This window comes from Mus caroli, unplaced genomic scaffold (assembly GCF_978045245.1).
Source record: "Mus caroli unplaced genomic scaffold, Mus_caroli_1 scaffold_7, whole genome shotgun sequence".
Lineage (NCBI taxonomy): Eukaryota > Metazoa > Chordata > Mammalia > Rodentia > Muridae > Mus > Mus caroli.
Window position 1 is genome coordinate 102,241,190 of NW_028227262.1, and position 27,363 is coordinate 102,268,552.

Here is a 27,363-nt window from a genome sequence, read left to right on the forward strand (position 1 = left end):
TCCTTTTTACCGGTTGGGACATCTTCTGGATATATACCCAGGAGAGGTATTGCTGGATCCTCCGGTAGTACTATGTCCAATTTTCTGAGGAACCGCCAGACTGATTTCCAGAGTGGTTGTACAAGCTTGCAATCCCACCAACAATGGAGGAGTGTTCCTCTTTCTCCACATCCTCGCCAGCATCTGCTGTCACCTGAATTTTTGATCTTAGCCATTCTGACTGGTGTGAGGTGGAATCTCAGGGTTGTTTTGATTTGCATTTCCCTGATGATTAAGGATGTTGAACATTTTTTCAGGTGTTTCTCTGCCATTCGGTATTCCTCAGGTGAGAATTCTTTGTTCAGTTCTGAGCCCCATTTTTTAATGGGGTTATTTGACTTTCTGGAGTCCACCTTCTTGAGTTCTTTATATATATTGGATATTAGTCCCTTATCTGATTTAGGATAGGTGAAGATCCTTTCCCAATCTGTTGGTGGTTTTTTTGTCTTATTGATGGTGTCTTTAGCCTTGCAGAAGCTTTGTAGTTTCATGAGGTCCCACTTGTCAATTCTTGATCTTACAGCACAAGCCATTACTGTTCTATTCAGGAATTTTTCCCCTGTGCCCATATCTTCAAGGCTTTTCCCCACTTTCTCCTCTATAAGTTTCAGTGTCTCTGGTTTTATGTGAAGTTCCTTGATCCACTTAGACTTGACCTTAGTACAAGGAGATAGGAATGGATCGATTCGCATTCTTCTACATGTTAACAACCAGTTGTGCCAGCACCATTTGTTGAAAATGCTGTCTTTCTTCCACTGGATGTTTTTAGCTCCCTTGTCGAAGATCAAGTGACCATAGGTGTGTGGGTTCATTTCTGGGTCTTCAATTCTATTCCATTGGTCTATTTGTCTGTCAATGCAGTTTTTATCACAATTGCTCTGTAGTAGAGCTTTAGGTCCGGCATGGTGATTCCACCAGAGGTTCTTTTATCCTTGAGAAGAGCTTTTGCTATCCTAGTTTTTTTGTTATTCCAGATGAATTTGCAGATTGCATTTTCTAATTCGTTGAAGAATTGATTTGGAATTTTGATGGGGATTGCATTGAATCTGTAGATTGCTTTTGGCAAGATAGCCATTTTTACAATGTTGATCCTGCCAATCCATGAGCATGGGAGATCTTTCCATCTTCTGAGATCTTCTATAATTTCTTTCTTCAGAGACTTGAAGTTTTTATTATACAGATCTTTCACTTCCTTAGTTAGAGTCACGCCAAGATATTTTATATTACTTGTGACTATTGAGAAGGGTGTTGTTTCCCTAATTTCTTTCTCAGCCTGTTTATTCTTTGTGTAGAGAAAGGCCATTGATTTGTTTGAGTTAATTTTATATCCAGCTACTTCACCGAAGCTGTTTATCAGGCTTAGGAGTTCTCTGGTGGAATTTTTAGGGTCACTTATATATACTATCATATCATCTGCAAAAAGTGATATTTTGACTTCATCTTTTCCAATTTGTATCCCTTTGATCTCCTTTTGTTGTCGAATTGCTCTGGCTAGGACTTCAAGTACAATGTTGAATAGGTATGGAGAAAGTGGACAGCCTTGTCTAGTCCCTGATTTTAGAGGGATTGCTTCAAGCTTCTGACCATTTACTTTGATGTTGGCTACTGGTTTGCTGTAGATTGCTTTTATCATGTTTAGGTATGGGCCTTGAATTCCTGATCTTTCCAAGACTTTTATCATGAATGGGTGTTGGATCTTGTCAAATGCTTTTTCCGCATCTAACGAGATGACCATGTGGTTTTTGTCTTTGAGTTTGTTTATATACTGGATTACGTTGATGGATTTCCGTATATTGAACCATCCCTGCATCCCTGGGATGAAACCTACTTGGTCAGGATGGATGATTATTTTGATGTGTTCTTGGATTCAGTTAGCAAGAACTTTATTGAGGATTTTTGCATCAATATTCATAAGGGATATTGGTCTGAAGTTTTCTATCTTTGTTGGGTCTTTTTGTGGTTTAGGTATCAGAGTAATTGTGGCTTCATAGAATGAGTTGGGTAGAGTACCTTCTGTTTCTATTTTGTGGAATAGTTTGTGAAGAACTGGGATTAGATCTTCTTTGAAGGTCTGATAGAACTCTGCACTAAACCCATCTGGTCCTGGGCTTTTTTTAGTTGGGAGACTATTAATGACTGCTTCTATTTCTTTGGGGGATATAGGGCTGTTTAGATCATTAACCTGATCTTGATTCAACTTTGGTACCTGGTATCTGTCTAGGAACTTCTCCATTTCATCCAGGTTCTCCAGTTTTATTGAGTATAGCCTTTGGTAGAAGGATCTGATGGTGTTTTGGATGTCTTCAGGATCTGTTGTTATGTCTCCTTTTTCATTTCTGATTTTGTTAATTAGGATGCTTTCCCTGTGCCCTCTAGTGAGTCTGGCTAAGGGTTTATCTATCTTGTTGATTTTCTCAAAGAACCAGCTCCTTGATTGGTTGATTCTTTGAATAGTTTTTCTTGTTTCCACTTGGTTGATTTCACCCCTGAGTTTGATTATTTCCTGCCGTCTACTCCTCTTGGGTGAATTTGCTTCCTTTTGTTCTAGTGCTTTTAGGTGTGTTGTCAAGCTGCTAATGTGTGCTCTCTCTAGTTTCCTTTTGGAGGCACTCAGAGCTATGAGTTTTCCTCTTAGAAATGCTTTCATTGCGTCCCATAAGTTTGGGTATGTTGTGGCTTCATTTTCATTGAACTCTAAAAAGTCCTTAATTTCTTTCTTTATTCCTTCCTTGACCAAGGTATCATTGAGAAGAGTGTTGTTCAGTTTCCACGTGAAGGTTGGCTTTCTATTATTTATTTTGTTATTGAAGATCAGCCTTAGTCCATGGTGATCTGATAGGATGCATGGGACAATTTCAATATTTTTGTATCTGTTGAGGCCTGTTTTGTGACCAATTATGTGGTCAATTTTGGAGAAGGTACCATGAGGTGCTGAGAAGAAGGTATATCCTTTTGTTTTAGGATAGAATGTTCTGTAGATATCTGCCAGATCCATTTGATTCATAATTTCTCTTAGTTTCTCTGTGTCCCTGTTTAGTTTCTGTATCCATGATCTGTCCATTGGTGAAAGTGGTGTGTTGAAGTCTCTCACTATTATTGTATGAGGTGCAATGTGTGCTTTGAGATTTACTAAAGTTTCTTTAATGAATGTGGCTGCCTTTGTATTTGGAGCATAGATATTCAGGATTGATAGTTCCTCTTGGAGGATTTTACCTTTGATGAGTATGAAGTGTCCCTCCCTGTCTTTTTTAATGACTTTGGGTTGGAAGTCAATCTTATCAGATATTAGAATGGCTACTCCAGCTTGTTTCTTCATGCCAATTGCTTGGAAAATTGTTTTCCAGCCTTTCATTCTGAGGTAGTGTCTATCCTTTTCTCTGAGATGAGTTTCCTGTAAGCAGCAAAATGTTGGGTCTTGTTTGTGTAGCCAGTTTGTTAGTCTATGTCTTTTTATCGGGGAGTTGAGTCCATTGATATTAAGAGATATTAAGGAAAAGTAATTGTTGTTTCCTGTTATTCTTGTTGTTAAAGTTGGCATTTTGTTCTTGTGGCTGTCTTCTTTTACGTTTGTTGAGGGATTACCTTCTTGTTGTTTCTAGGGCGTGGTTCCTGTCCTTGTATTGTTTTTTTCTGTTATTATCCTTTGAAGGGCTGGATTCGTGGAGAGATAATGTGTGAATTTGGTTTTGTCGTGGAATACTTTGGTTTCTCCATCTATGTTAATTGAGAGTTTAGCTGGGTATAGTAGCCTGGGCTGGAATTTGTGTTCTTTTAGTGTCTGTATAACATCCGTCCAGGATCTTCTGGCTTTCATAGTCTCTGGTGAAAAATCTGGTGTAATTCTGACAGGCTTGCCTTTATATGTTACTTGGCCTTTTTCTCTTACTGCTTTTAGTATTCTATCTTTATTTAGAGCATTTGTTGTTCTGATTATTATGTGTCGGGAGGTATTTCTTTTCTGGTCCAGTCTATTTGGAGTTCTGTAGGCTTCTTGTATGTTCATGGGCATCTCTTTCTTTAGATTTGGGAAGTTTTCTTCTATAATTTTGTTGAAGATGTTTGCTGGTCCTTTGAGTTGAAAATCTTCATTCTCATCCACTCCTATTATCCGTAGGTTTGGTCTTCTCATTGTGTCCTGTATTTCTTGGATGTTTTGAGTTAGGATCTTTTTGCATTTTACATTTTCCTTGATTGTTGTGCCGATGTTCTCTATGGAATCTTCTGCACCTGAGATTCTCTCTTCCATCTCTTGTATTCTGTTGCTGATGCTGGTATCTATGGTTCCAGATTTCTTTCCTAGGGTTTCTATCTCCAGTGTTGCCTCATTTTGGGTTTTCTTTATTGTGTCTACTTCCCTTTTTAGGTCTAGTATGGTTTTGTTCATTTCCATCATCTGTTTGGATGTGTTTTCCTGTTTTTCTGTAAGGACCTCTACCTGTTTGATTATGTTATCCTGTTTTTCTTTAAGGATTTGTAACTCTTTAGCAGTGTTCTCCTGCAATTCTTTAAGGGATTTTTGTGCTTCCTCTTTAGTGTCTTCTGCCTGTTTAGCATTGTTCTCCTGTATTTCTTTAAGTGTGTTATTAAAGTCCTTCTTGAAGTCCTCTACCATCATCAGGAGATATGCTTTTAGATCCGTGTCTAGCTTTTCCAGTGTGTTGGGGTGCCCTGGACTGGGCGAAGTGGGGGTGCTGGGTTCTGATGATGGTGAGTGGTCTTGGTTTCTGTTAGTAAGATTATTACGTTTACCTTTCGCCATCTGGTAATCTCTGGGGTTAGTTGTTATCGTTGTCACTGTTATAGATTGGAGCAGAAGCTGTGTTCCACTCACCAGCAGTCTCAAAATCCTGCGGCGGGGGTGGTGGGTAGCTGACGGTACCCCGGTGCTGGTCCAGCCGGAAGAGGCCTGTGGTCCTACTCAGGCCGGTTTTCTGCTTCCCTAACTAATGCAGTCTCAGGTCCCGCGCGCAATTGGATTGGAGCAGAAGCTGTGTTCCACTCTCCAGAAGTCTTAAGATCCTGTGGCGGGTGTTGTGGGTAGCTGGCAAGTGTCAGCCGACCCTGCGCCCCAGCTGCCCAGGTGCTTTTCTGACCGGAAGAGGCTTGTGGCCCTATGTAGGCCGGATTTCTCTCTCCCCAACCAGAGCAGTCTCAGGTCCCACGTGATTGGACTGGAGCAGAAGCTGTGTTCCACTCACCAGCAGTCCCAAAATCCTGCGGCGGGGGTCGTGGGTAGCTGGCGGGTGTCAGGCAACCCTGTGCTCCAGCTACCCCGGCGCTGATCCGGCTGGATGAGGCCTGTGGCCCTACTCAGGCCGGTTTTCTGCTTCCCTAACTAATGCAGTCTCAGGTCCCGCGCGCAATTGGATTGGAGCAGAAGCTGTGCTCCACTCTCCAGAAGTCTTAAGATCCTGTGGCGGGTGTTGTGGGTAGCTGGCGAGTGTCCTGTAGCCCTCATTCTTGTCCCCAATCTACATTTGCTATCAACCACCCTTTCTATTGACCAGAGTATGGAACCTTCCCTGCTTGGATTTTATATACTGATCTGATAGCCTAACTGTCCCACTGAGCAACAGGACAAATATGTTTCTGGTTCTAAAGAAAGGTCTTTGCTACTTTCTGGCATGTCATAGGAATCTCAACTCCTGTTGCTCAACCTTAGCTTTGCATTTCCCCACCAACTCTTGCTGTCTTTTTTTCCCCTTTCCAAGTCTGGGTTACCTGTCTCAGAGACCACAGCAGCAGTTGTCAAGAGCTGTCTTCATGTCTGCCTGCCTGGCTTCAAGTTTGGTTCTGTTACTTGTCGCCCAGGTGGCTATGGGCAGCTACTTTACATATTTGTGCCAGGGTTTGCCATCTGTGAAGGGAGATAATAATCTCAACACCCTCCTAGAATTGTGATGAAGGTCAAAGGGGTTAATATAGCTGAAGTGCTTAAAATGGAGTTTGTATGAGAGTCTATGTAAATGTCCATTGCCATTTTTATTACTTGTTCAGTCTCCTGTTTGTTCCTCATATTCTGTGACCATGCAGCCATATTTTGATCAGTGCTCTCTAAGTGATGTAACCAAGTCTCCGTAATGAAGCTAACCAATTCTTTTCAACTTGCAAGAGGCGTGAGCTATTCTGCCTTTCAAGTGAAGGCTCTTTAGAATCTAGGAAGCCTCAAGATGCTTCCAGCCTTTTGATCTCAGTTTACCCAGCACTTTAGGAGTCTCATTAAGTAAACAGTCAAGTGAAAGACCTTGCTAGCTTGACTCTAGGCTGCTATTCTCAAGTGGGTAGTGATGAGCCAGCCCACCTTCATCTTAGCTTTAAAAGCCATCTTACAGTGAGAACAAACTAGGTTCATTCCTATTTATGTTTAAACCTCTGTTTCTCAAGGTTTGGGCTATACTCCACCTGTGACCTTAACTACAAATGATTCTACATTTCTTATTCCTGAAAATGTCAACCTTGTCTTTGTTTCAAAATGTTACTGTGGTCCCCTGTTGTCATGACCATCTATTGTTATGACTATCTTACCTCCACCTTGCAATTATGTTTTTGCTTCATAAACTTGTAATGACATCTTGCAACCCTACCTTTGTTTCAAAGGTTGTTATGACTGCTTCGTTTTGACCACCTTGCTGTGTTCTGCTTCTGCAACCTCACTTATTTTGCCTGCCAAATCTCCATTTGGAAATCCCCTACCCTTGAGCTATAAAAACCTTGTCTTTCTCATATCCAATGCTGACCTCTTGAATGCCATTGTAGGGACCTCTATAACCCTGTCTTAGGGAAAGACAGCACATGTACATGAATTTGAAAAGCATGCTTTAATTAATTGCTTGCTTCAATTATTTTGGTCATGATGATTTGGGTCAGTGGTCTTTCTCCTCTCATCTTTGGGATTAACAGTAGGTCACCTTGGTCAACATAGATTAAGTTGTATCTTATAGATAACTTGCCTAGCTCAAATTGGTTGAAGCCCAATTTCGGTGTTCTGGGTCTGCACAAATAATTGACAGGCAACATTCTGTCATTACAAGGTCCCAGACTGCACCCACAGATCACACTATTAAGGACATTTTTGGAACATGTATTCCATGAAGAGCTATGAAGATAGTGCAGACATCTGTACCTCACCTCTCTGATCCTCTGACTACCTTCCCTCATACCCCAGAATACCCTGTCTCCTCATGAAAACCCCTAAACCTTATCTCGGGGTTCCTTTTGCTAGTGTCTAGCTGTCTCGTGAGTAAATTCAATTTTGGAAAAACTTGTGACTTCACAAATTGGCATACTGATCAATGGACAAAGTAGCCTGGTGAAATAACATTAACAGTGCCCTTTGGACAAAGATACCACTGTGAACTGAAGTGCCCAGAAAAAAGCCATAACTATGTCAAATATTTTAAATGCCAATTGACCGATGAGAACTTTGCGACTTGAAACAGTTGGAATGCTGTAGACCCAGAACCGAGTTATCTGGGCTATTATCTCTAGTCCTCTTAATAATTATTCATTGTTCACCTAACATATTTTCACTTAGGTGGAAGGTTGGAATACATTAACAGACAGTACTGTCTTCCACCAACCCCAAATCTAGGAATATCATCAGATAAAACCAATAGCAGACTTCCCCTGCCTCACTGTTACCTGTCAGCTTGATGTCTTACCAGTGTGTTTAGATTTATGGCATGTCCTGTGGTTATGAAGGCTTATTTAATGAGGTCTACATTGGAACATGTTATCTGGGGCAATGTGAACCATGGTCCCTGACTATGGTCACTCCTATGGGTCTCAAGACAAGTGATCTCTTATCCCTTTAAGATGTGGGCTGTGCTTCCTGATGACACTAACATCTACTCAGGACATGCTGGCTTCATGTGAAACACTAAAAATATTTATGGGCAATAGCACCTGCCTTTTATTCTGGGTGACTCCTATTTCTTACACGAGAGGGAAAGACAAGGGTAATTATAAATTCAGCCCTCTACCTGATGACCTTCTAATCTGCAAATGACAGTGGCTGAGTTTCTTGGGAGTGACTCACAGGGAAGAAGTTAAATGTTGTGCATAGGCAGAGGCCTTTCATAAACCAAAGAACAAATTTTACATTTTACATTTACATTTCACTGACTCTTCTTTATACTATATACCATGTAATGCTAGTTCCATTTCAGGCACTGCCTGAGATGCCCTCTGTCTTAGTCAAAATTCCCATCAAAGCTGTGATTAGCAGCCTCAATGTATCGCATGAGCAATACCCCAAAGAGGATCTTATAATACTCTTGTGAGACACCGTCAACAACCACATAGGTTTCCTTGTACAAAGATGCTCAGGGTTGACCTTACTGAGAGAGAGCTATAGTTTAAAAATGCAAATTCACACTACCTGGTATGACTTGTGTCAGGGCCATTCATAGCTCTTGCACTCACACCTGAAGAACCAAACACTTACCTATAACTTTTCCAAGGAAGAGCGACTTGGGAGAATTGAAGAGCGTATCAGAGGAGCTGGGTAGATGGTAACCCACAGCAGGATAATGGTCGAGCTGTAGGAAGAACACGAGACACAGTATTAGCATGTCACCATCCCAGGAGTTATGATGTCCCTCTTTGAATCCTGGTTTCTGGAAACTACTTCAACAGCACAGGATTTAAGGTCCACCCTGAGGAAAAGGAAGGCTCTCTCTGCCTTTGAAAACAGTTTGATGAGTGCAGACCCTTCCCGAGCTGAGTGATTTGCTGGCTGGATTAGGATCCACACTCATTTCCATAGAGTAAAACCTGCCTGATTGGATCTTCGGTGCTGTCCTCTGAGCTAGACAGTGCTGTCTATGTAATTACGGTTTTAAAGGGATTCTCTCACTGAACTGATGCTGTCTGCTTACAGAGGAATGCTGACCCTCGGATGCTCTCCATCCCCACCGCATGCTGCATGCAGGTCAATATGGCCGACTTGCCTTTCACAAGGAGATGAATTTTTCTGCTATAGTTAGCGTCCCTAGAGACTGAGAGTGGGGCTGGGTGGCGAACACAGTGGTTAAATGGCACATGTCCTCTGGCAGAATTTGTTCTTCCCAAGTGGAAGAGAGGAAAGTCCTCAAAAGTGACTTGGAACAATGCATGTTTCTGGTCACATTTCCCAGATACATGTGCAAACAGTGGTGTCACAGCTTCATAGACCATGATGAATCCCTGTGTGCCCACAGGACATCTTCTTCTGGCCTATCTTTTAATGACAGTTATGGTCTCCTTGTGCTTCCCCAGCTGTGAGCTCTTAGAACTTTCTAGGGTTCTGTGACTCGCTCTTTTTTTTTTTTTAAACTCTTCTCTGATACATTACATCCTGCTTTCCTTCAGAAAACAGCAGGCCTCTCAGGGATATCAGTGGGACACGGCACAACAAGTTATGATAAGGTTAGACACAAACCCTCTTATCAAGGCTGGACAGGCAACCCAGTAGGAGGGATGGAGAGAAAATACGGAAAGAGATGTCTTGAATTGTGTGTGTGCGATCGCATGTGTGTGTGCGCATGTGTGCGTGCGCATGTGTGTGTGCGCATGTGTGCGTGCGCATGTGTGTGTGCGCATGTGTGCGTGCGCATGTGTGTGTGCGTATGTGTATGTGTGTGTGTGTGTGTGTGAATGTGGAAAATAAGTGCAGAGAAACTCTGGAATCTACCAAGGATGACCCCATAGACGACTCCTAGTAATGAGGGATACTGAGCCTGACACACTTTTTCTTTGGAAGAATCTTCCATTCCAGCTCAGGGTCGCGGGACGGGGGTGGGGTGGCGTGGGGTGGGGGATGGGGGCAGTGTGTCATAAGAAGTCAGGTTCAGCCTCCCTGAGCACATGGGAACCTCGGACTTGTCTGAAGAGTTCACTATACTGGAAACTGGTACGCTCCATTTGTACATTGAAAAAATGTACTAAAATATATCACTAACAAACACTTAACTCTGTTCAGAGAAACTTTTGCCCGTTTTAAGCTAGAAATGCCTTGGAATCGAGCTACTTCATTTCTGCAGCTAAATTTCAGCGGCCAGTTTTGGCGCCCTCTGGTGGCATACATGGGTAACTGCAGCACTTCCTTGTTAAACCCATTAAAACTGCTTCATTTTTTTAAAGCCAGGATTTAAAAAAAAAAAAAATTAAAAATTCTCTTAATTTAATATACATAGAGTGGGTTTCACTCAATTTTTCTTATAATATATTTTGCTAATGCTTTAAAAATGGATAAAACAATACATATCTATCACAGGAAAATAATAATGTAAACATTCTGGAAAAATAGCATATGGTGATAATTAATGATAATTATATTTTTTCATTTATTTAAAAATGAGTAGAAACCAAACTAATAGTATTTTATTCTTTGTGTATTGGTGTTTTGCCTGCATGCATGTCTGTGTGCCATGTGCATTTAGTGCCCACAGAGGTGGGAGGAGGACATCAGATACACTAGGGATGAAGTCAGAGGATTGTGAGCTGTCATGTGGGTACTGGGAATTGAACCTGGGTCCTCTGAAAAACCAGCCAGTGCTCTTGGTCACTGAGCCATCTCTCCAGTCCTGCCCTGCCTTCTTTTAACAGTGTATTGCAAACTTTTTTCTCTGTCTATAGTAAATGTATAATTGAATAACTTGTCAGTTTCTGGATAATTATCATTCAGTTTTTGGATATATATCACAACATACCAATGTTTTATGCATGCTCTATAGCGCAAGTAAGTCTAGTCTTTAAAAATATCAAATTTTAGTGTTTAGGGTCTGGGGAGATGGCTCAATAAAACATTTACCACACAAGCATGAGGGTTTTCAGTGGCATGTAAAAGCCAGGCGTTTTAATGCCTGTCTGTAACGCTAGCACCAGTGACAGAGATAGGAAGATCTGATCCCTGAAGGTCTCTGACCAGCCAGTCTAGCCAACCAGGCAGCTCCAGGTTCAGGAAGAGACGTAGTGTGGATGGGCCTGCGGCTGTTCTTGTGAACCAATCACCTAATGAATAAAGCCAATCACTGGGCGAGTAGGTGGGACTTCTGGGTTGGAGAGAGGAAGAGAGGAAGCAGGGGCGAGTTAGGGCCCTTTTGGAACCGGACAGCGGAGGGGTAAGATGTAGCTGCCAGAGTTTCCCTGTGTCATGGCAGAATCAGATTTTAATAAGGCTTACAAGATTAGGTTTTAGTGGTTGCACCCAGAGATTGAGCTACCATTGTTTCTGAACTAAATTTGTGTTGCGTTTTCCTTTAGGCAGCGGCTCAGCTAGATTCAAGAGAGAGAGGTACAGCGCCAAAGCATGGGTTTGCCAGATGTGCACCCACAAAGGCTGTGGGGGGTTTGAAGCATGAGGTTGGCATGATAGTGACCTGACCGTGGGAACCTAGCAAGCTGAGTGGAGACGATTCAGGAGCTCCAGGCCAGAGAGACTCCACGAGATAAAATAGGTCGGCCTTTGCCCGCCAGTGCATGGCCAGCCAGGCAGCCCGGGCAGAGGCACAACCACGGGAGTGTGCTTGCCGGCTCTATTTTTTAGATACTTCCTTCAACAGAGACCCTGCCTTAAAAAAAAAAAAAAGGATGGAGAGTGATGGAGGAACCTATGTCAATTTTTGGTGTTTGGCCTCCACATGCATGTAGAGTGGCCACACACACACACACAGAAAGAGAAAAAAAAAATGTGCACAAAGGGTCTATACCATTCCTAGCACCTGATAGGTGCTCAGAACAATCATGTTGACGTTTGACAGTGCTCCTCTCAAAGTCATGGTCGTAGAAGTGAAGTTAGTCCCAAGATACCTTCTGACTGCATACCATGGAAGCCCCTCTTTTTCTTAGCTGTTTCTAAGGGTTCAGACTTGGCCTTCATGAGAGTCATTTTATAGTACTTGTACTGAGCTCAAGGCTAAACAAAACCCTGCATTTATCATCAGTTATCTATGAAGGCAGTAGCTTGGATAAAGGTGCTAAGATTCACATTTCTTTTTAAAATGAAATTTTATTCCCTCTGCTTTGAAACAATAATGGTGCCCTCAAAAGTTTTGATTTAGTCAACTAATGGTGACCTAGCTAGGCAGTGGTTCTCAGCCTCTGGGTTATGACCTCTTTGGAGTGGCATATCAGATATTCTGTATACCAGATATGTGTACATCATGATTCATAACAGTAGTAGGATTACAGTTAGGAAGGAGCAACAAGAAAACTTAGTGATCAGGCGTCACAAGATAAGGTGCTGCATTAAAGTGTTGCAAAATTAGGAAGGTTGAGAACTGCATATCTAAAGATATACTACAACTATATCTAGTTTTAATTCATTAATAAAGTAATAATTAAAAAAAAAAGATAGCCAGGCATGGTGGCTTATACCTGGAGTCCTAGAATCTGAAGCAGAGGATTGCTGTGACTTTGAGATCAGCTTAGGATACATGGTGAGTTCAAGACCAGTTAAGATTACAGTGTGAGAGTCTTAAAAGAAAAACAAACCACAATAGCTACAACAAAAGGGACAGACATCTCAGGGCAATACCAAATCATTCTCGTCCACATTATCTACTCTGTGAGGGAAGTGGTTTAGAACAGGCAAAACTCGGCAAATGGTGACATTTCACAGTCATGGAGGAAGGTAGGAGGGAATTCTTCAATGAAGACCAGCAGAAGGCATGCTGGGAGAGAAGAGAACTTCTCCCCACCAGGAGTGAAAATTCCCCTACTTAAAACTCCCACTTTCTCCCCCTCAGTGCCCTCTCACCCTACTCCCTGCTCCATGACTGGGAAGGAAGCTGGCAGTAGATGGGCTGGCACAGAACTGGTGAAGAGGCTATGCTGTGGCAGCACAGAAGGGAAGTGGCAGCTCTTACGTGCATCTTCACAGTACCTCTTGCTGGTGGTTTGCCGCAAGACCATGGTGTCCCTATCCAAGCATGAAGAACTTCTCAGTGGGACAATGTCACACCAGGTGTCCTCATGGCTATGGATGGATGGCAGAGACCATGCTGGAGTTACCCCAGAACAGAGATATGGTGGACAGATGGTGACCCCAGAGAGACCCACTGCCTAGCTCTGCTGACCTGAGCACAGCAAGAGGAACTGTGAAGATGTATGGAAGAGGTGGGGAGATTATTTTGAACTATCTACACAGATCTCGGAATCACAGGAGCCTATGTGGGAGGGAGGCAGAGTGAAGAGAAGGTACTCTGACATTAAAGAAAGCACCAGGAATGATGTGGTTCTGAAGGGTTGAGGAATAGGCAGCTTTTGGAAGCTGAACAAGAAAAGGGAACTAGCTTTCTTATCAGACACAAGAGGCTACTGTGTCATTCAGAAGATAAGAGTAGATGTACGGATGCAGGGGAGCATCCTTCCAGAAGGTGGCGCCTTTGAGCCCTTTGCTTTAGTCAGTCACACAGATGCCAGACTGTGCACAGACTACAAGACTATGTGACTTTAAATCTAGAAATCTGCGTTGTACAATGTAGTAAGAAATTGAATTCAAGTTCGTAAAAGACCCCGTGCAACTCCAAACCTGAGCAAACGTCCCCTTCCCCAAGCAATCTTGACTAGTAGCCACTCTGCCCTGGGGCAACTTACTCTCCAGGCCCAGGTGGCAATCTTAAGGAAGAAAGTTTTATCCCTAGCATTCAGCATTTGGAAAACCTCCACATCGGTTCTCAGCTTTGGGGTGTCTAGATCTTATACTCTCCCTTTACCAGAGTTCCTTTCCATGTTTACACCCTGTGTTTAACTGGCCTTCATTTGAACTCAGACTGCTGTGCCTTTGTTTGGCAAAGTGTGATAAACCTAGTCTGGTAGAGAGCCTGGTTCTAGAGGTCTTTACTGGGAATGCGCTGTTGTACTCACAGAGAAAAACAAGAGCAGGTGTTAAGCAACTGTGGTACCCAAGGCTTTGTGCTAACTTCTTCTTGTACGGTTTTCTTTAACAGATGTGGAATAGTGAGATTTTCACTCCCCTGGTATTACTTTGAAAAGTCTAGTATTGCCAAAGGGGGTGGGATTGGCCTTCTTAGCCAGTTATGTCTGACTATAGAGGCAGCCCGGGCAGCTGTGGGCACTGTCTTACTTAAGATTTCCAGTGCTGTGATAAAACCCCAATGCCATAAGCAGCTTGGGGAGGAAGGAGCTTATTTCAACTTAGCTGTCCAGAACATAGTCCATCTCCAGGACAGGAGCTCAAGCAAGGCTGGAACCTGGAAGTGGGAGCTGATGTAGAGGCCATGGAGGAGTGCTGCTTACTGGAGAGCTGCTTATACCTTGTTCATCCTGCTTTCTTACAGCATCAAGACCATCAGCCCAGGGATGGCACTGCCCACAGGAGGCTGGCTCCTCCCATACCAGTCAAGAAAATGTCCCATGGGCTTGTACACAGAAAAATTTGTTTGGTGTTCCCTCTTCCCAAATGACTCTAGCCTGGGTCAAGTTGACATAGAACTTGCCAGCTCTGGTACAGCTTCCTCAACGGAAGCTGCCTGGCCCTGTCAATCAGGAAAGGGACTCAAGATCACCTGTGTTTTAAATATTTACATTCAAAAGAGAATATGCATCAAATCAGATAAAGCCAGCAAAAACTGAACCTGAAAAGCCCAAAGAAATGACGTCTCATTTTGCGGGCATTGCCAGGTGGCCGCCTCTTCTCAAATGAACCCTGGTGCATTGGCCACGGTTAAGTGTAATAGTTTCAAGGTAATTTCTTTGAGGTCCAAGTGAGCTATTTTGCTGAACATTAAGCTGGTGGTCATTTTCCTGGCAGTTAAGAGGCGATAAGAGATTGTGTAAAAGAGTCTCATTAAAATTAAAGACTGTGACTCCATGTGCCCCAGGACAACCTTAAGGGGACACTAATTTGTTCAACATTTACCATTAAGTCATTGAAAGCATACTGATGCTGGCTGGGCCTCATGTTCTACAGGAGTGTAAAGCTTTAATGTTCTTGCAGGTATTAGTGTGCAGTTTCAGATCATTTCCATTTTTTAAGCCACAGTTTGCATTGGCAGAGTTTGAAGGGATTTCATCAGCCTGTTTGTGTTTGAGAGATGGACCAGAGAGGCTAGGTTAGGCACAGAGAGGAAATACCTAGAAATCATGGGCTATTCCTGGCACCCTCTCCTGGGATGCTAGGGCACAGTTCTGCTGCAGGCCCTACTTCTACCATAATGAAGTATTAATAAAGTCTGAGATTCTTGCCCTTTTTCTGCTATCCTATTTTAAGTAATACTTAGAATTAAATCAGAGATACTGAGTGTAGATTATACCATCTATTCATCCATATAATTATTCATCCATTTGTTAGCTTTTTATTTACTAGAGACTTGGTCTCTTGTATCCCAGGTTGGCCTTGAACTTACTACGTAGTTGAAGATAACTCCTGCTTGTTTAGTGTTGGTCCCTGGGCTGGGCAGGCAGAGAGGAAACAGGTCCTGGTGGTAGAGCCCTTGAGTTACCACCAGACCTCTAGACTCCTGTGTCTTTTTCTTTTTCTGCAGCCTTATCTGTATGTCTCTGATTCATGGGAAATGGACTTATAATTTAGTGGGTGTTCATATAAGAATTATTAAAAGAATCTTGGGCTGAACTATGTTGGTTTGCTAGTGTATGTGTGCATGTGTGTGTGTGTGTGTGTGTGCAGCTATGGGTACTCTAGTTCTTTCTTTAGAACTTTTGTTCTTTGAGGGCGTGTTATATGAATGACCCCATTGACTGAAGCACTGTAGACTGTCAAGGCCATCAGGTTGGAGTGAGGAAGCCTGGCTCTGAAGACAACAAAAAAGACATCAGATGCTCCTCTTAGGTCTCTGTATCTTCATGCCTTGGTCTATTTCTCACTGCCCTGGGAAATCTGAGCTCAACACGAACAGCTCCTGGAACCACATAGCTGAAAACCTGGTGTCTTTCACTGTATGGCCAGCTACTTGTCTCAGATGCAATGAGAAGTCACTTTGTCTTCTATCTAGACTTGGTTTGGGCCCTAAGTTGCTCCTGAGTCCTGCTGACTTAGAGAAATACTTAAGAAAGAGGATTAAAAATTCTTTCATCTGTATCGGAACCTTCAGAACAAGTGAGAGTCAGCAGAACCTTTGTGTGTGATAGGGTTGGCAATGAGGTTGATCAGACAGCTGCTTGAATGTGTGACCTGGTGTTTGTCTTATGCAGGGAAAACTCACTGAACACTGCAGCTAGCTATAGGTGGACAAGCCAGGAGAGAGCGAATGACCCCTGGGGGCTAGAAAGAGGGACAGCATTCTAGAGTCGGGAGAGGTGTGAGACTCTCTCCCCCTTCTCCCTGCCTGTGTTTGACTGGGCTCCTTTTAGTCCTTCACATGTGCTATGATTTCTCAAATATGCTTCCAGCATGTTGCAAATTCATTAGTGCTTATTCTGATTATTATATTAATTAAATGAGGCCAGAGGTGGCCAGGGTCATAGTAGACTGCCCATCTCCATGCATTTCTAAGGGTGAAAACATGTGGCAAAGAGGTGCTTTCTCCAAATCCAAATCAGGGGGTTATAAAAATGGAAGAAGCCAGCCAGCCAGCCAATCAGTCATCCGAAGGCTATGCTTCGATTGCTACAATACCATTCTAAAGCAACCTCATCCCTTCTCTAGAGTCATGGGCAGAACTTTATGCCGTCTTTTTCTCTTTATGATGATCATTAGGAGGCTCCTGAAAACCAGCTCTTGATGTCCGGTGTGAAGAAGAAGGGACAGTTGGGAGAGGAGTTAGGGATATCTTCATTTTTGCCACTGAACATCTGTGTGATGACAAGTCACAAAGCCTTCCTAGGCTTTAGTTTCCTCATTTGAAGCGTGAAGAGGAAGATGGACGGATGCTTCTGTGCATCTCAGGAGCAGTACTCTCCTAGGCTCCTTGATGGCTTTGAGCAGACTTCTGCTGAGACCCAGCTCTGGGCTGTCACCTAAATTGTGACCTTTCAGGACACTAGCACTGCAGCCAACCAACAGTGGATAGAGGGTGGGAAGAGGCTGCTGTTCTGCACCAGGCTGCTGTTCTGCAACTCGCAGTTTTGAGATCCAGAGTGTGCATTACGAGTCGTCTGTGCCATATGCTCCGAATGATCTCAGCACATTTGATCCCAGCACTAGGGCTGAAGAAAATGCTTCTATCAAGGCCAGGTTCAACCAGGGGTTTGAAAGCAGGGAGGGACCTGAGGGACGTATAGTTCATCACCTTTTACTCCCTGTAAAGCAGGAGTTGGTGTCCCGAGGGACATTAGCAATCTGACCAGTTCCCAGACTGGAAGTGGTCACGTGGCTCTTGGCTTATTACCAAAGTCAGGAAGGACATTCTTTTCCATGAGGCAGAAGACTCCTGGGAGGTGGAGACTTTCAGAGGCAGCTCTTCCTTTGCTATTTGTGTGCATGATTTCTCTTTCAGAGATGCCAGGAGGCCATTTTAGAATGAGAGGAATTATAAACGCTTGCTATTGTCACTATGCCATCATTATTATGGTAATGCAATCAGTAAAATATATCTGCCTCTTAAGGTCTAGTGTAATTGGATTCTGCTGAATTGATGCAATTAAAAGAATTAGGGAGCCCATTAGGTGATTTATGTTTTCTATAAAAAATTTCTCAAAATCGCAAAAAAAGAAAAAGACTAGACTTCACCCATGGCTTTGCTTTCTCTAGTCTAACACTCCACCTACTGGGGAAACATTACATATTATTTAAGGCTTTAGATAGTTTAAAAACTAAGAAGACTGTCTAGCATCAACAAATCTGTACAATTTAAAAAAATAAATATTCATAAATGAGAGGAGAAATTCTTACTTTATAGTTGATTTAGTAGCATTTCCCTAATAGCATCAGCTTCAAAGACATGTGTAGCATAAATGGTCCAAACATGACATAATTGCAAAGAAATTAGTCAGAAAAACAAAACAAAACAAAACAATGAATGCTTTTAGGTTCGTGTCTTTGACTTGCAAGCAAAAATTCAGATGCTATTTACAGAGTTTGAAGCAATGATGTCTGGACCAGTATCTAGTATATTTAATATTTCCTTCTTAGAATTTAAATGAACTTAAATAGCTATTGACTGAAGTCATCATACCTAAGAAGCACTTTAGACAATGACTGACATAAGCATCAATGAATTAATTTCTGTCCTGTTTTCCCTAAGGAGCTCTAGGCAAAACCAATTTTGATGATTTGGGAATAAAAACAAATGCATGAGGGGAAAGGGAAAGGAAACTCAGAAGAGGAATAAAAACTAAAATCAGGTGGTGTGGCTTATAAAAACTGGTACTAGTAGGTATACCATTGTTGTATCATGAATTACATGATGAGAATGAAGAAATCCAGATAAGGAAACCTGGGAGAGACAGTTCAGATTCTAAGAATAATTGGGGCCTTTTTTCTATCTAGTCTTTCTTTATATTCTAGTTCCCTTTCTGTTGCTGGGATAGAGCAATCTGTCCAAAAGTGACTGAGGGGAGGAAAGGGTTTATTTTAGCTCACAGGTTGCAGTCCATATTCAGAGAAGTCAGGGCAGGTACTTCAAAGCAGGAAGTCGAAGCAAAAATTATGAGAAGTGTTGCTTTCTGGCTTACTCTCTGGCTCATGCTCAGCTAGTTTTCTTATATAGGCCAGGCTCAGCTGACTAGGAATGGTACCACTCACAGTGGGCTGGACATTTCTACATCAATCATCAATCTCTCAAACATGACTGCAGGCTACTCTGATCTACATAATCCCTCAACTGAGACTGCCTCCGATGTCTCTAAGATGTCAAGTTGATAGCTAAAGCTAACTAGGACGCTTCATCTCTGTAGTTTTTGCCTAGCACTGTTTCCAGGGAGGGTGTTGAAGTGTAGTTTCCAAGTAAACTCCTGGGTGAGTTCCTCCTGGGAGCCTTAGGAAGGACATCAAGTAGGATCCAGTTTCAGTCTGGTGTGGATGACTGTTGGTCTTCCACTATGTGCCTACTGAGGCTGAGACTGGTCTGTGTTGAAAAAGGGGCTACTTTGATTGTCCAACTGTGAATGCATCATTCTTTTTTTTTTTTTTTTTTTTTTTGGTTTTTCGAGACATCATTCTTGCTAGGACTAATCTAGACACAGAGTTCATCTGAAAATGTGCCCTTCATAGGAAGATGTTATTAAATCAGGACAGTGAAGAAGTTGTTGCATCAGCATCTACTATTAAAAAAACAAGAACACTGCACCTGTCAGCGGGGTACTTGACCCATACACCACCCAGGGTGTAGAGGAGTGATTGCCATAGGCTATCCTGACTGCTAGGGGTTTTGCAGGCTCTCATAGGAAGAGAGAGAGACTCTGACATACACTCCATGTGCTTCCTGACAATCTGTCCCACACAGTCTTTCAACAAACCACATGGAATCCTCATGCAGCTACACAGACTTTCCAAGATTTTTAAATTTTCTTTTTCTATTTTTCTGTCAATCACCATATAAACTGTGCCAGGAGTTAAACTGGTGATGCCAATAAGAACACTACAAACTGGGTTAAAGTGCCTGGACTATTTTTGGGAAACCCAGCTCATGAATCAATGAGGGAAGAGTCAACTTGTGTTTGCCCCAAATAGTGGAAGAGGCCTGAGTGGCATGGAGAAGGAGGTGAGAGAGAGAGAGAGAGAGAGAGAGAGAGAGAGAGAGAGAGAGAGAGAGAGGAGTTAGTTATCCTAGCATGTCAAGGCTTGAAGGGCTGTGGGACATTTCTCCAGAGGGACACACAAAAGGCCTAGTGACTATAATATGTGACACTGAGTTATTGAATAATTGATATGCTGTATCCCTATATGAACACACTGGTTATTCTCCATTCTGAGGGAATCACTCGCCTGCTTTGGGTCAAGAGAAAGTTCCCTAGAATAGAAGTTCTGACAGGCCCTGGAGAGAGGGCCGTATTTCCAGGGAGTCAGGTGAGGAGGTATCAGTTTTTCTTCTCTGTTTGATCAAATGTGACTGGAGAGTTGAGCTCTCAGCCTGATTTCTGGGAGACAGACAAGGGCTGGAGACCAGTTCCTACTGTGGGGTCAAGGCCTCACTATATCATGTGTATGTAATTTAAGCCCCAGATCACTTGGAACACAAAGGCTTAGAGTAGCTTCTCTGGCTTGTAATGAATGTTCTGCATATCGTCTTGTGTAAATGTGCAGGGAGAATAGCTTTGTATGTGGGACCCTTTGTCTTTCTCTTTGTCTGGTCTTTGTTACATACAATTTATACGTCAGAAAAATCAAATAAAGAAAATGATTCAAGCTGACTCAAAATACCAAGCATGAATGTCTCGTCCCAGGAGTTTCACTGCAAAGGAAAGCAAAGAAACAGAGACGTAAAGAGAGAATGTTTTGTTTTATCATGGAATAAACTTCAACGTGTTTGCTTGATGGTAGGGCTAAGATGGAGCATTGCTCTAACAGTGTCCATGATTAAGAGATGGGTTTATTGGAAGAGTGGACACTTACATTCCTTGTGTCCTTGAGTTCACCCAAATGAATGCCTTTAGCCTTATGATTAGAAAAACCACCACACTTGGTTCTATATTAGGGTTGAACCCAGTGTCTCATGCTTGCTAGGCAAAAAGCTTTACCATCAAACTAACATTTCCAGCACCTCTTTAAATTCTGGGACAGTCTCACTAAGCTGCTCAATGTGGTTTCCAATTCAAAGTGAGTCCTTCTGCCTCAGCCTCCCTAGTAGAATAGCCTGATTACATGCATGTTCTCAGACACAAATGAGTTTTTTATATATTTCTAGTAGTAGTAATGTAATAAAGAACTGACTAGCTGTGGATGGGCCTTGTAGCTAATAGAGACTCTTCTGGTAATTCTTCTGAGTATATTCCGTGACAAGAGTTTGCAATATATACTGTAGTTTTCAAGGAAGGACTTGAAGAGGTTTGTGGTCCTCTTGATTCTTGTAAACAGGAAAGGATTTAGGAGAGGGTTATAGCATGCCAAAGATGGGGAACTTGTGGGACAGAGGGGTTTATGTTCAACCTAAATCTACTGAGTCCATAGCGTCACTGGTTGATATTTAGTCTCATACATTACTATTGGTAGATATAGAGAGTAAAATGCCAAAATTAAGTGTGGTTAGGAGGGGAATTTTCCTGTCTTCCCTGGAAGAGGCCTTCCCTAGAGTCTTAACTTGTGTTTGTTATTCTTTTTTTTTTTTTTTTGCAATTAGGGCAGAATTTTATTAAGCTCTTTTTTTTAAATTTTTAATATTTTTATTACATATTTTCCTCAATTACATTTCCAATGTTATCCCAAAAGTCCCCCATAGCGTCCCCCATTTCCCTACCCACCCATTCCCATTCTTTTGGCCCTGGCATTCCCCTTTATTGGGGCATATAAAGTTTGCAAGTCCAATGGGCCTCTCTTTCCATTGATGGCCGACTAGGCCATCTTTCGATACATATGTAGCTAGAGACAAGAGCTCCGGGGTTCTGGTTAGTACATCATGTTGTTCCAACAATAGGGTTGCAGATCCCTTTAGCTCCTTGGGTACTTTCTCTAGCTTCTCCATTGGGAGCCCTGTGATACATCCAATAGCTGACTGTGAACATCCACTCCTGTGTTTGCTAGGCCCCGGCATCATCTCACAAGAGACAGCTATATTTGGGTCCTTTCAGCAAAATCTTGTTAGTGTATGCAATGGTGTCAGCGTTTAGAAGCTGCTTATGGGATGGATCCCTGGATACGGCAGTCTCTAAATGGTCCATCCTTTCATCACAGCTATGAACTTTGTCTCTGTAACTCCTTCCCTGGGTGTTTTGTTCCCAATTCTAAGAAGGGGCACAGTGTCCACACTTTGGTCTTCATTCTTCTTGAGTTTCATGCGTTTAGCAAATTGTATCTCATATCTTGGGTATCCTAAGTTTTGGGCTAATATCCACTTATCAGTGAATACATATTGTGTGAGTTCTTTTGTGATTGTGTTACTTCACTCAAGATGATGCCCTCCAGGTCCATCCATTTGGCTAGGAATTTCATAAATTCATTCTTTTTAATAGCTGAGTAGTACTCCATTGTGTAAATGTACCATAATTTCTGTATCCATTCCTCTGTTGAGGTACATCTGGGTTCTTTCCAGCTTCTGGCTATTATAAATAGGGCTGCTATGAACATAGTGGAGCATGTGTCCTTTTTACCGGTTGGGACATCTTCTGGATATATGCCCAGGAGAGGTATTGCTGTATCCTCCGGTAGTACTATGTCCAATTTTCTGAGGAACCGCCAAACTGATTTCCAGAGTGGTTGTACAAGCTTGCAATCCCACCAACAATGGAGGAGTGTTCCTCTTTCTCCACATCCTCACCAGTATCTGCTGTCACCTGAATTTTTGATCTTAGCCATTCTGACTGGTGTGAGGTGGAATCTCAGGGTTGTTTTGATTTGCATTTCCCTGATGATTAAGGATGTTGAACATTTTTTCAGGTGCTTCTCTGCCATTCGGTATTCCTCAGGTGAGAATTCTTTGTTCAGTTCTGAGCCCCATTTTTTAATGGGGTTATTTGACTTTCTGGAATCTACCTTCTTGAGTTCTTTATATATATTGGATATTAGTCCCTTATCTGATTTAGGATAGGTGAAGATCCTTTCCCAATCTGTTGGTGGTTTTTTTGTCTTATTGATGGTGTCTTTAGCCTTGCAGAAGCTTTGCAGTTTCATGAGGTCCCACTTGTCAATTCTCGATCTTACAGCACAAGCCATTACTGTTCTATTCAGGAATTTTTCCCCTGTGCCCATATCTTCAAGGCTTTTCCCCACTTTCTCCTCTATAAGTTTCAGTGTCTCTGGTTTTATGTGAAGTTCCTTGATCCACTTAGACTTGACCTTAGTACAAGGAGATAGGAACGGATCGATTCGCATTCTTCTACATGTTAACAACCAGTTGTGCCAGCAACATTTGTTGAAAATGCTGTCTTTCTTCCACTGGATGTTTTTAGCTCCCTTGTCGAAGATCAAGTGACCATAGGTGTGTGGGTTCATTTCTGGGTCTTCAATTCTATTCCATTGGTCTATTTGTCTGTCACTATACCAGTACCATGCAGTTTTTATCACAATTGCTCTGTAGTAAAGCTTTAGGTCTGGTATGGTGATTCCACCAGAGGTTCTTTTATCCTTGAGAAGAGTTTTTGCTATCCTAGGTTTTTTGTTATTCCAGATGAATTTGCAGATTGCACTTTCTAATTCGTTGAAGAATTGAGTTGGAATTTTGATGGGGATTGCATTGAATCTGTAGATTGCTTTTGGCAAGATAGCCATTTTTACAATGTTGATCCTGCCAATCCATGAGCATGGGAGATCTTTCCATCTTCTGAGATCTTCTATAATTTCTTTCTTCAGAGACTTGAAGTTTTTATTATACAGATCTTTCACTTCCTTAGTTAGAGTCACGCCAAGATATTTTATATTATTTGTGACTATTGAGAAGGGTGTTGTTTCCCTAATTTCTTTCTCCGCCTGTTTATTCTTTGTGTAGAGAAAGGCCATTGATTTGTTTGAGTTAATTTTATATCCAGCTACTTCACCGAAGCTGTTTATCAGGCTTAGGAGTTCTCTGGTGGAATTTTTAGGGTCACTTATATATACTATCATATCATCTGCAAAAAGTGATATTTTGACTTCATCTTTTCCAATTTGTATCCCTTTGATCTCCTTTTGTTGTCGAATTGCTCTGGCTAGGACTTCAAGTACAATGTTGAATAGGTATGGAGAAAGTGGACAGCCTTGTCTAGTCCCTGATTTTAGAGGGATTGCTTCAAGCTTCTCACCATTTACTTTGATGTTGGCTACTGGTTTGCTGTAGATTGCTTTTATCATGTTTAGGTATGGGCCTTGAATTCCTGATCTTTCCAAGACTTTTATCATGAATGGGTGTTGGATCTTGTCAAATGCTTTTTCCGCATCTAACGAGATGACCATGTGGTTTTTGTCTTTGAGTTTGTTTATATACTGGATTACGTTGATGGATTTCTGTATATTGAACCTTCCCTGCATCCCTGGGATGAAACCTACTTGGTCAGGATGGATGATTGTTTTGATGTGTTCTTGGATTCGGTTAGCAAGAACTTTATTGAGGATTTTTGCATCAATATTCATAAGGGATATTGGTCTGAAGTTTTCTATCTTTGTTGGGTCTTTTTGTGGTTTAGGTATCAGAGTAATTGTGGCTTCATAGAATGAGTTGGGTAGAGTACCTTCTGTTTCTATTTTGTGGAATAGTTTGTGAAGAACTGGGATTAGATCTTCTTTGAAGGTCTGATAGAACTCTGCACTAAACCCATCTGGTCCTGGGCTTTTTTTAGTTGGGAGACTATTAATGACTGCTTCTATTTCTTTGGGGGATATAGGGCTATTTAGATCATTAATCTGATCTTGATTCAACTTTGGTACCTGGTATCTGTCAAGGAACTTCTCCATTTCATCCAGGTTCTCCAGTTTTGTTGAGTATAGCCTTTGGTAGAAGGATCTGATGGTGTTTTGGATGTCTTCAGGATCTGTTGTTATGTCTCCTTTTTCATTTCTGATTTTGTTAATTAGGATGCTTTCCCTGTGCCCTCTAGTGAGTCTGGCTAAGGGTTTATCTATCTTGTTGATTTTCTCAAAGAACCAGCTCCTTGATTGGTTGATTCTTTGAATAGTTCTTCTTGTTTCCACTTGGTTGATTTCGCCCCTGAGTTTGATTATTTCCTGCCGTCTACTCCTCTTGGGTGAATTTGCTTCCTTTTGTTCTAGTGCTTTTAGGTATGTTGTCAAGCTGCTAATGTGTGCTCTCTCTAGTTTCCTTTTGGAGGCACTCAGAGCTATGAGTTTTCCCCTTAGAAATGCTTTCATTGCGTCCCATAAGTTTGGGTATGTTGTGGCTTCATTTTCATTGAACTCTAAAAAGTCCTTAATTTCTTTCTTTATTCCTTCCTTGACCAAGGTATCATTGAGAAGAGTGTTGTTCAGTTTCCACGTGAAGGTTGGCTTTCTATTATTTATTTTGTTATTGAAGATCAGCCTTAGTCCATGGTGATCTGATAGGATGCATGGGACAATTTCAATATTTTTGTATCTGTTGAGGCCTGTTTTGTGACCAATTATGTGGTCAATTTTGGAGAAAGTATCATGAGGTGCTGAGAAGAAGGTATATCCTTTTGTTTTAGGATAGAATGTTCTGTAGATATCTGCCAGATCCATTTGATTCATAACTTCTGTTAGTTTCACTGTGTCCCTGTTTAGTTTCTGTTTCCACGATCTGTCCATTGGTGAAAGTGGTGTGTTGAAGTCTCCCAGTATTATTGTATGAGGTGCAATGTGTGCTTTGAGATTTACTAAAGTTTCTTTAATGAATGTGGCTGCCTTTGTATTTGGAGCATAGATATTCAGGATTGATAGTTCCTCTTGGAGGATTTTACCTTTGATGAGTATGAAGTGTCCCTCCCTGTCTTTTTTAATGACTTTGGGTTGGAAGTCAATCTTATCAGATATTCGAATGGCTACTCCAGCTTGTTTCTTCATACCATTTGCTTGGAAAATTGTTTTCCAGCCTTTCATTCTGAGGTAGTGTCTATCTTTTTCTCTGAGATTAGTTTCCTGTAAGCAGCAAAATGTTGGGTCTTGTTGTGTAGCCAGTTTGTTAGTCTATGTCTTTTTATCGGGGAGTTGAGTCCATTGATATTAAGAGATATTAAGGAAAAGTAATTGTTGTTTCCTGTTATTTTTGTTGTTAAAGTTGGCATTCTGTTCTTGTGGCTGTCTTCTTTTAGGTTTGTTGAGGGATTACCTTCTTGTAGTTTCTAGGGCGTGGTTCCTGTCCTTGTATTGTTTTTTTTTCTGTTATTATCCTTTGAAGGGCTGGATTCGTGGAGAGATAATGTGTGAATTTGGTTTTGTCGTGGAATACTTTGGTTTCTCCATCTATGTTAATTGAGAGTTTGGCTGGGTATAGTAGCCTGGGCTGGAATTTGTGTTCTTTTAGTGTCTGTATAACATCCGTCCAGGATCTTCTGGCTTTCATAGTCTCTGGTGAAAAATCTGGTGTAATTCTGATAGGCTTGCCTTTATATGTTACTTGGCCTTTTTCTCTTACTGCTTTTAGTATTCTATCTTTATTTAGAGCATTTGTTGCTCTGATTATTATGTGTCGGGAGGTATTTCTTTTCTGGTCCAGTCTATTTGGAGTTCTGTAGGCTTCTTGTATGTTCATGGGCATCTCTTTCTTTAGATTTGGGAAGTTTTCTTCTATAATTTTGTTGAAGATGTTTGCTGGTCCTTTGAGTTGAAAATCTTCATTCTCATCCACTCCTATTATCCGTAGGTTTGGTCTTCTCATTGTGTCCTGTATTTCTTGGATGTTTTGAGTTTGGATCTATTTGCATTTTACATTTTCCTTGATTGTTGTGCCGATGTTCTCTATGGAATCTTTTGCACCTGAGATTCTCTCTTCCATCTCTTGTATTCTGTTGCTGATGCTGGTATCTATGGTTCCAGATTTCTTTCCTAGGGTTTCTATCTCCAGTGTTGCCTCATTTTGGGTTTTCTTTATTGTGTCTACTTCCCTTTTTAGGTCTAGTATGGTTTTGTTCATTTCCCTCATCTGTTTGGATGTGTTTTCCTGTTTTTCATTAAGGACTTCTACCTGTTTGATTAGGTTATCCTGTTTTTCTTTAAGGATTTGTAACTCTTTAGCAGTGTTCTCCTGCAATTCTTTAAGGGATTTTTGTGCTTCCTCTTTAATGTCTTCTACCTGTTTAGCAGTGTTCTCCTGTATTTCTTTAAGTGTGTTATTAAAGTCCTTCTTGAAGTCCTCTACCATCATCAGGAGATATGCTTTTAGATCCATGTCTAGCTTTTCCGGTGTGTTGGGGTGCCCTGGACTGGGCGAAGTGGGAGTGCTGGGTTATGATGATGGTGAGTGGTCTTGGTTTCTGTTAGTAAGGTTATTACGTTTACCTTTCGCCATCTGGTAATCTCTGGGGTTAATTGTTGTCGTTGTCACTGTTTAAAGATTGGAGCAGAAGCTGTGTTCCACTCACCAGCAGTCTCAAAATCCTGTGGCCGGGGTCGTGGGTAGCTGGCGGGTGTCAGCCGATCCTGTGCTCTAGCTACACCGGTGCTGTTCCGGCCGGATGAGGCCTGTGGCCCTACTCAGGCCGGTTTCTGCTTCCCTAACTAATGCAGTCTCAGGTCCCGCGCGCAATTGGATTGGAGCAGAAGCTGTGTTCCACTCACCAGAAGTCTTAAGATCCTTTGGCGGGTGTTGTGGGTAGCTGGCGAGTGTCAGCCGACCCTGCCTCCTAGCTACCCCGATGCTTTTCTGACCGGAAGAGGCTTGTGGC

The 27,363-nt window shown here is 41.9% G+C and overlaps 1 protein-coding gene across 3 annotated transcripts in view; it reads right to left on the reverse strand.

Annotated features, from left to right (window-relative positions):
- Cntnap2 (contactin associated protein 2) overlaps positions 1-27,363 on the reverse strand; it is a 2,252,040-nt gene that overhangs the window by 108,587 nt on the left and 2,116,090 nt on the right. For all 3 annotated transcript variants that reach the window (XM_085840650.1, XM_021164875.3, XM_021164874.3), the window contains one exon: positions 8,486-8,579. In XM_085840650.1, the coding sequence (XP_085696776.1) occupies positions 8,486-8,579 (94 nt within the window). The remainder of the gene's footprint in view (positions 1-8,485; positions 8,580-27,363) is intronic.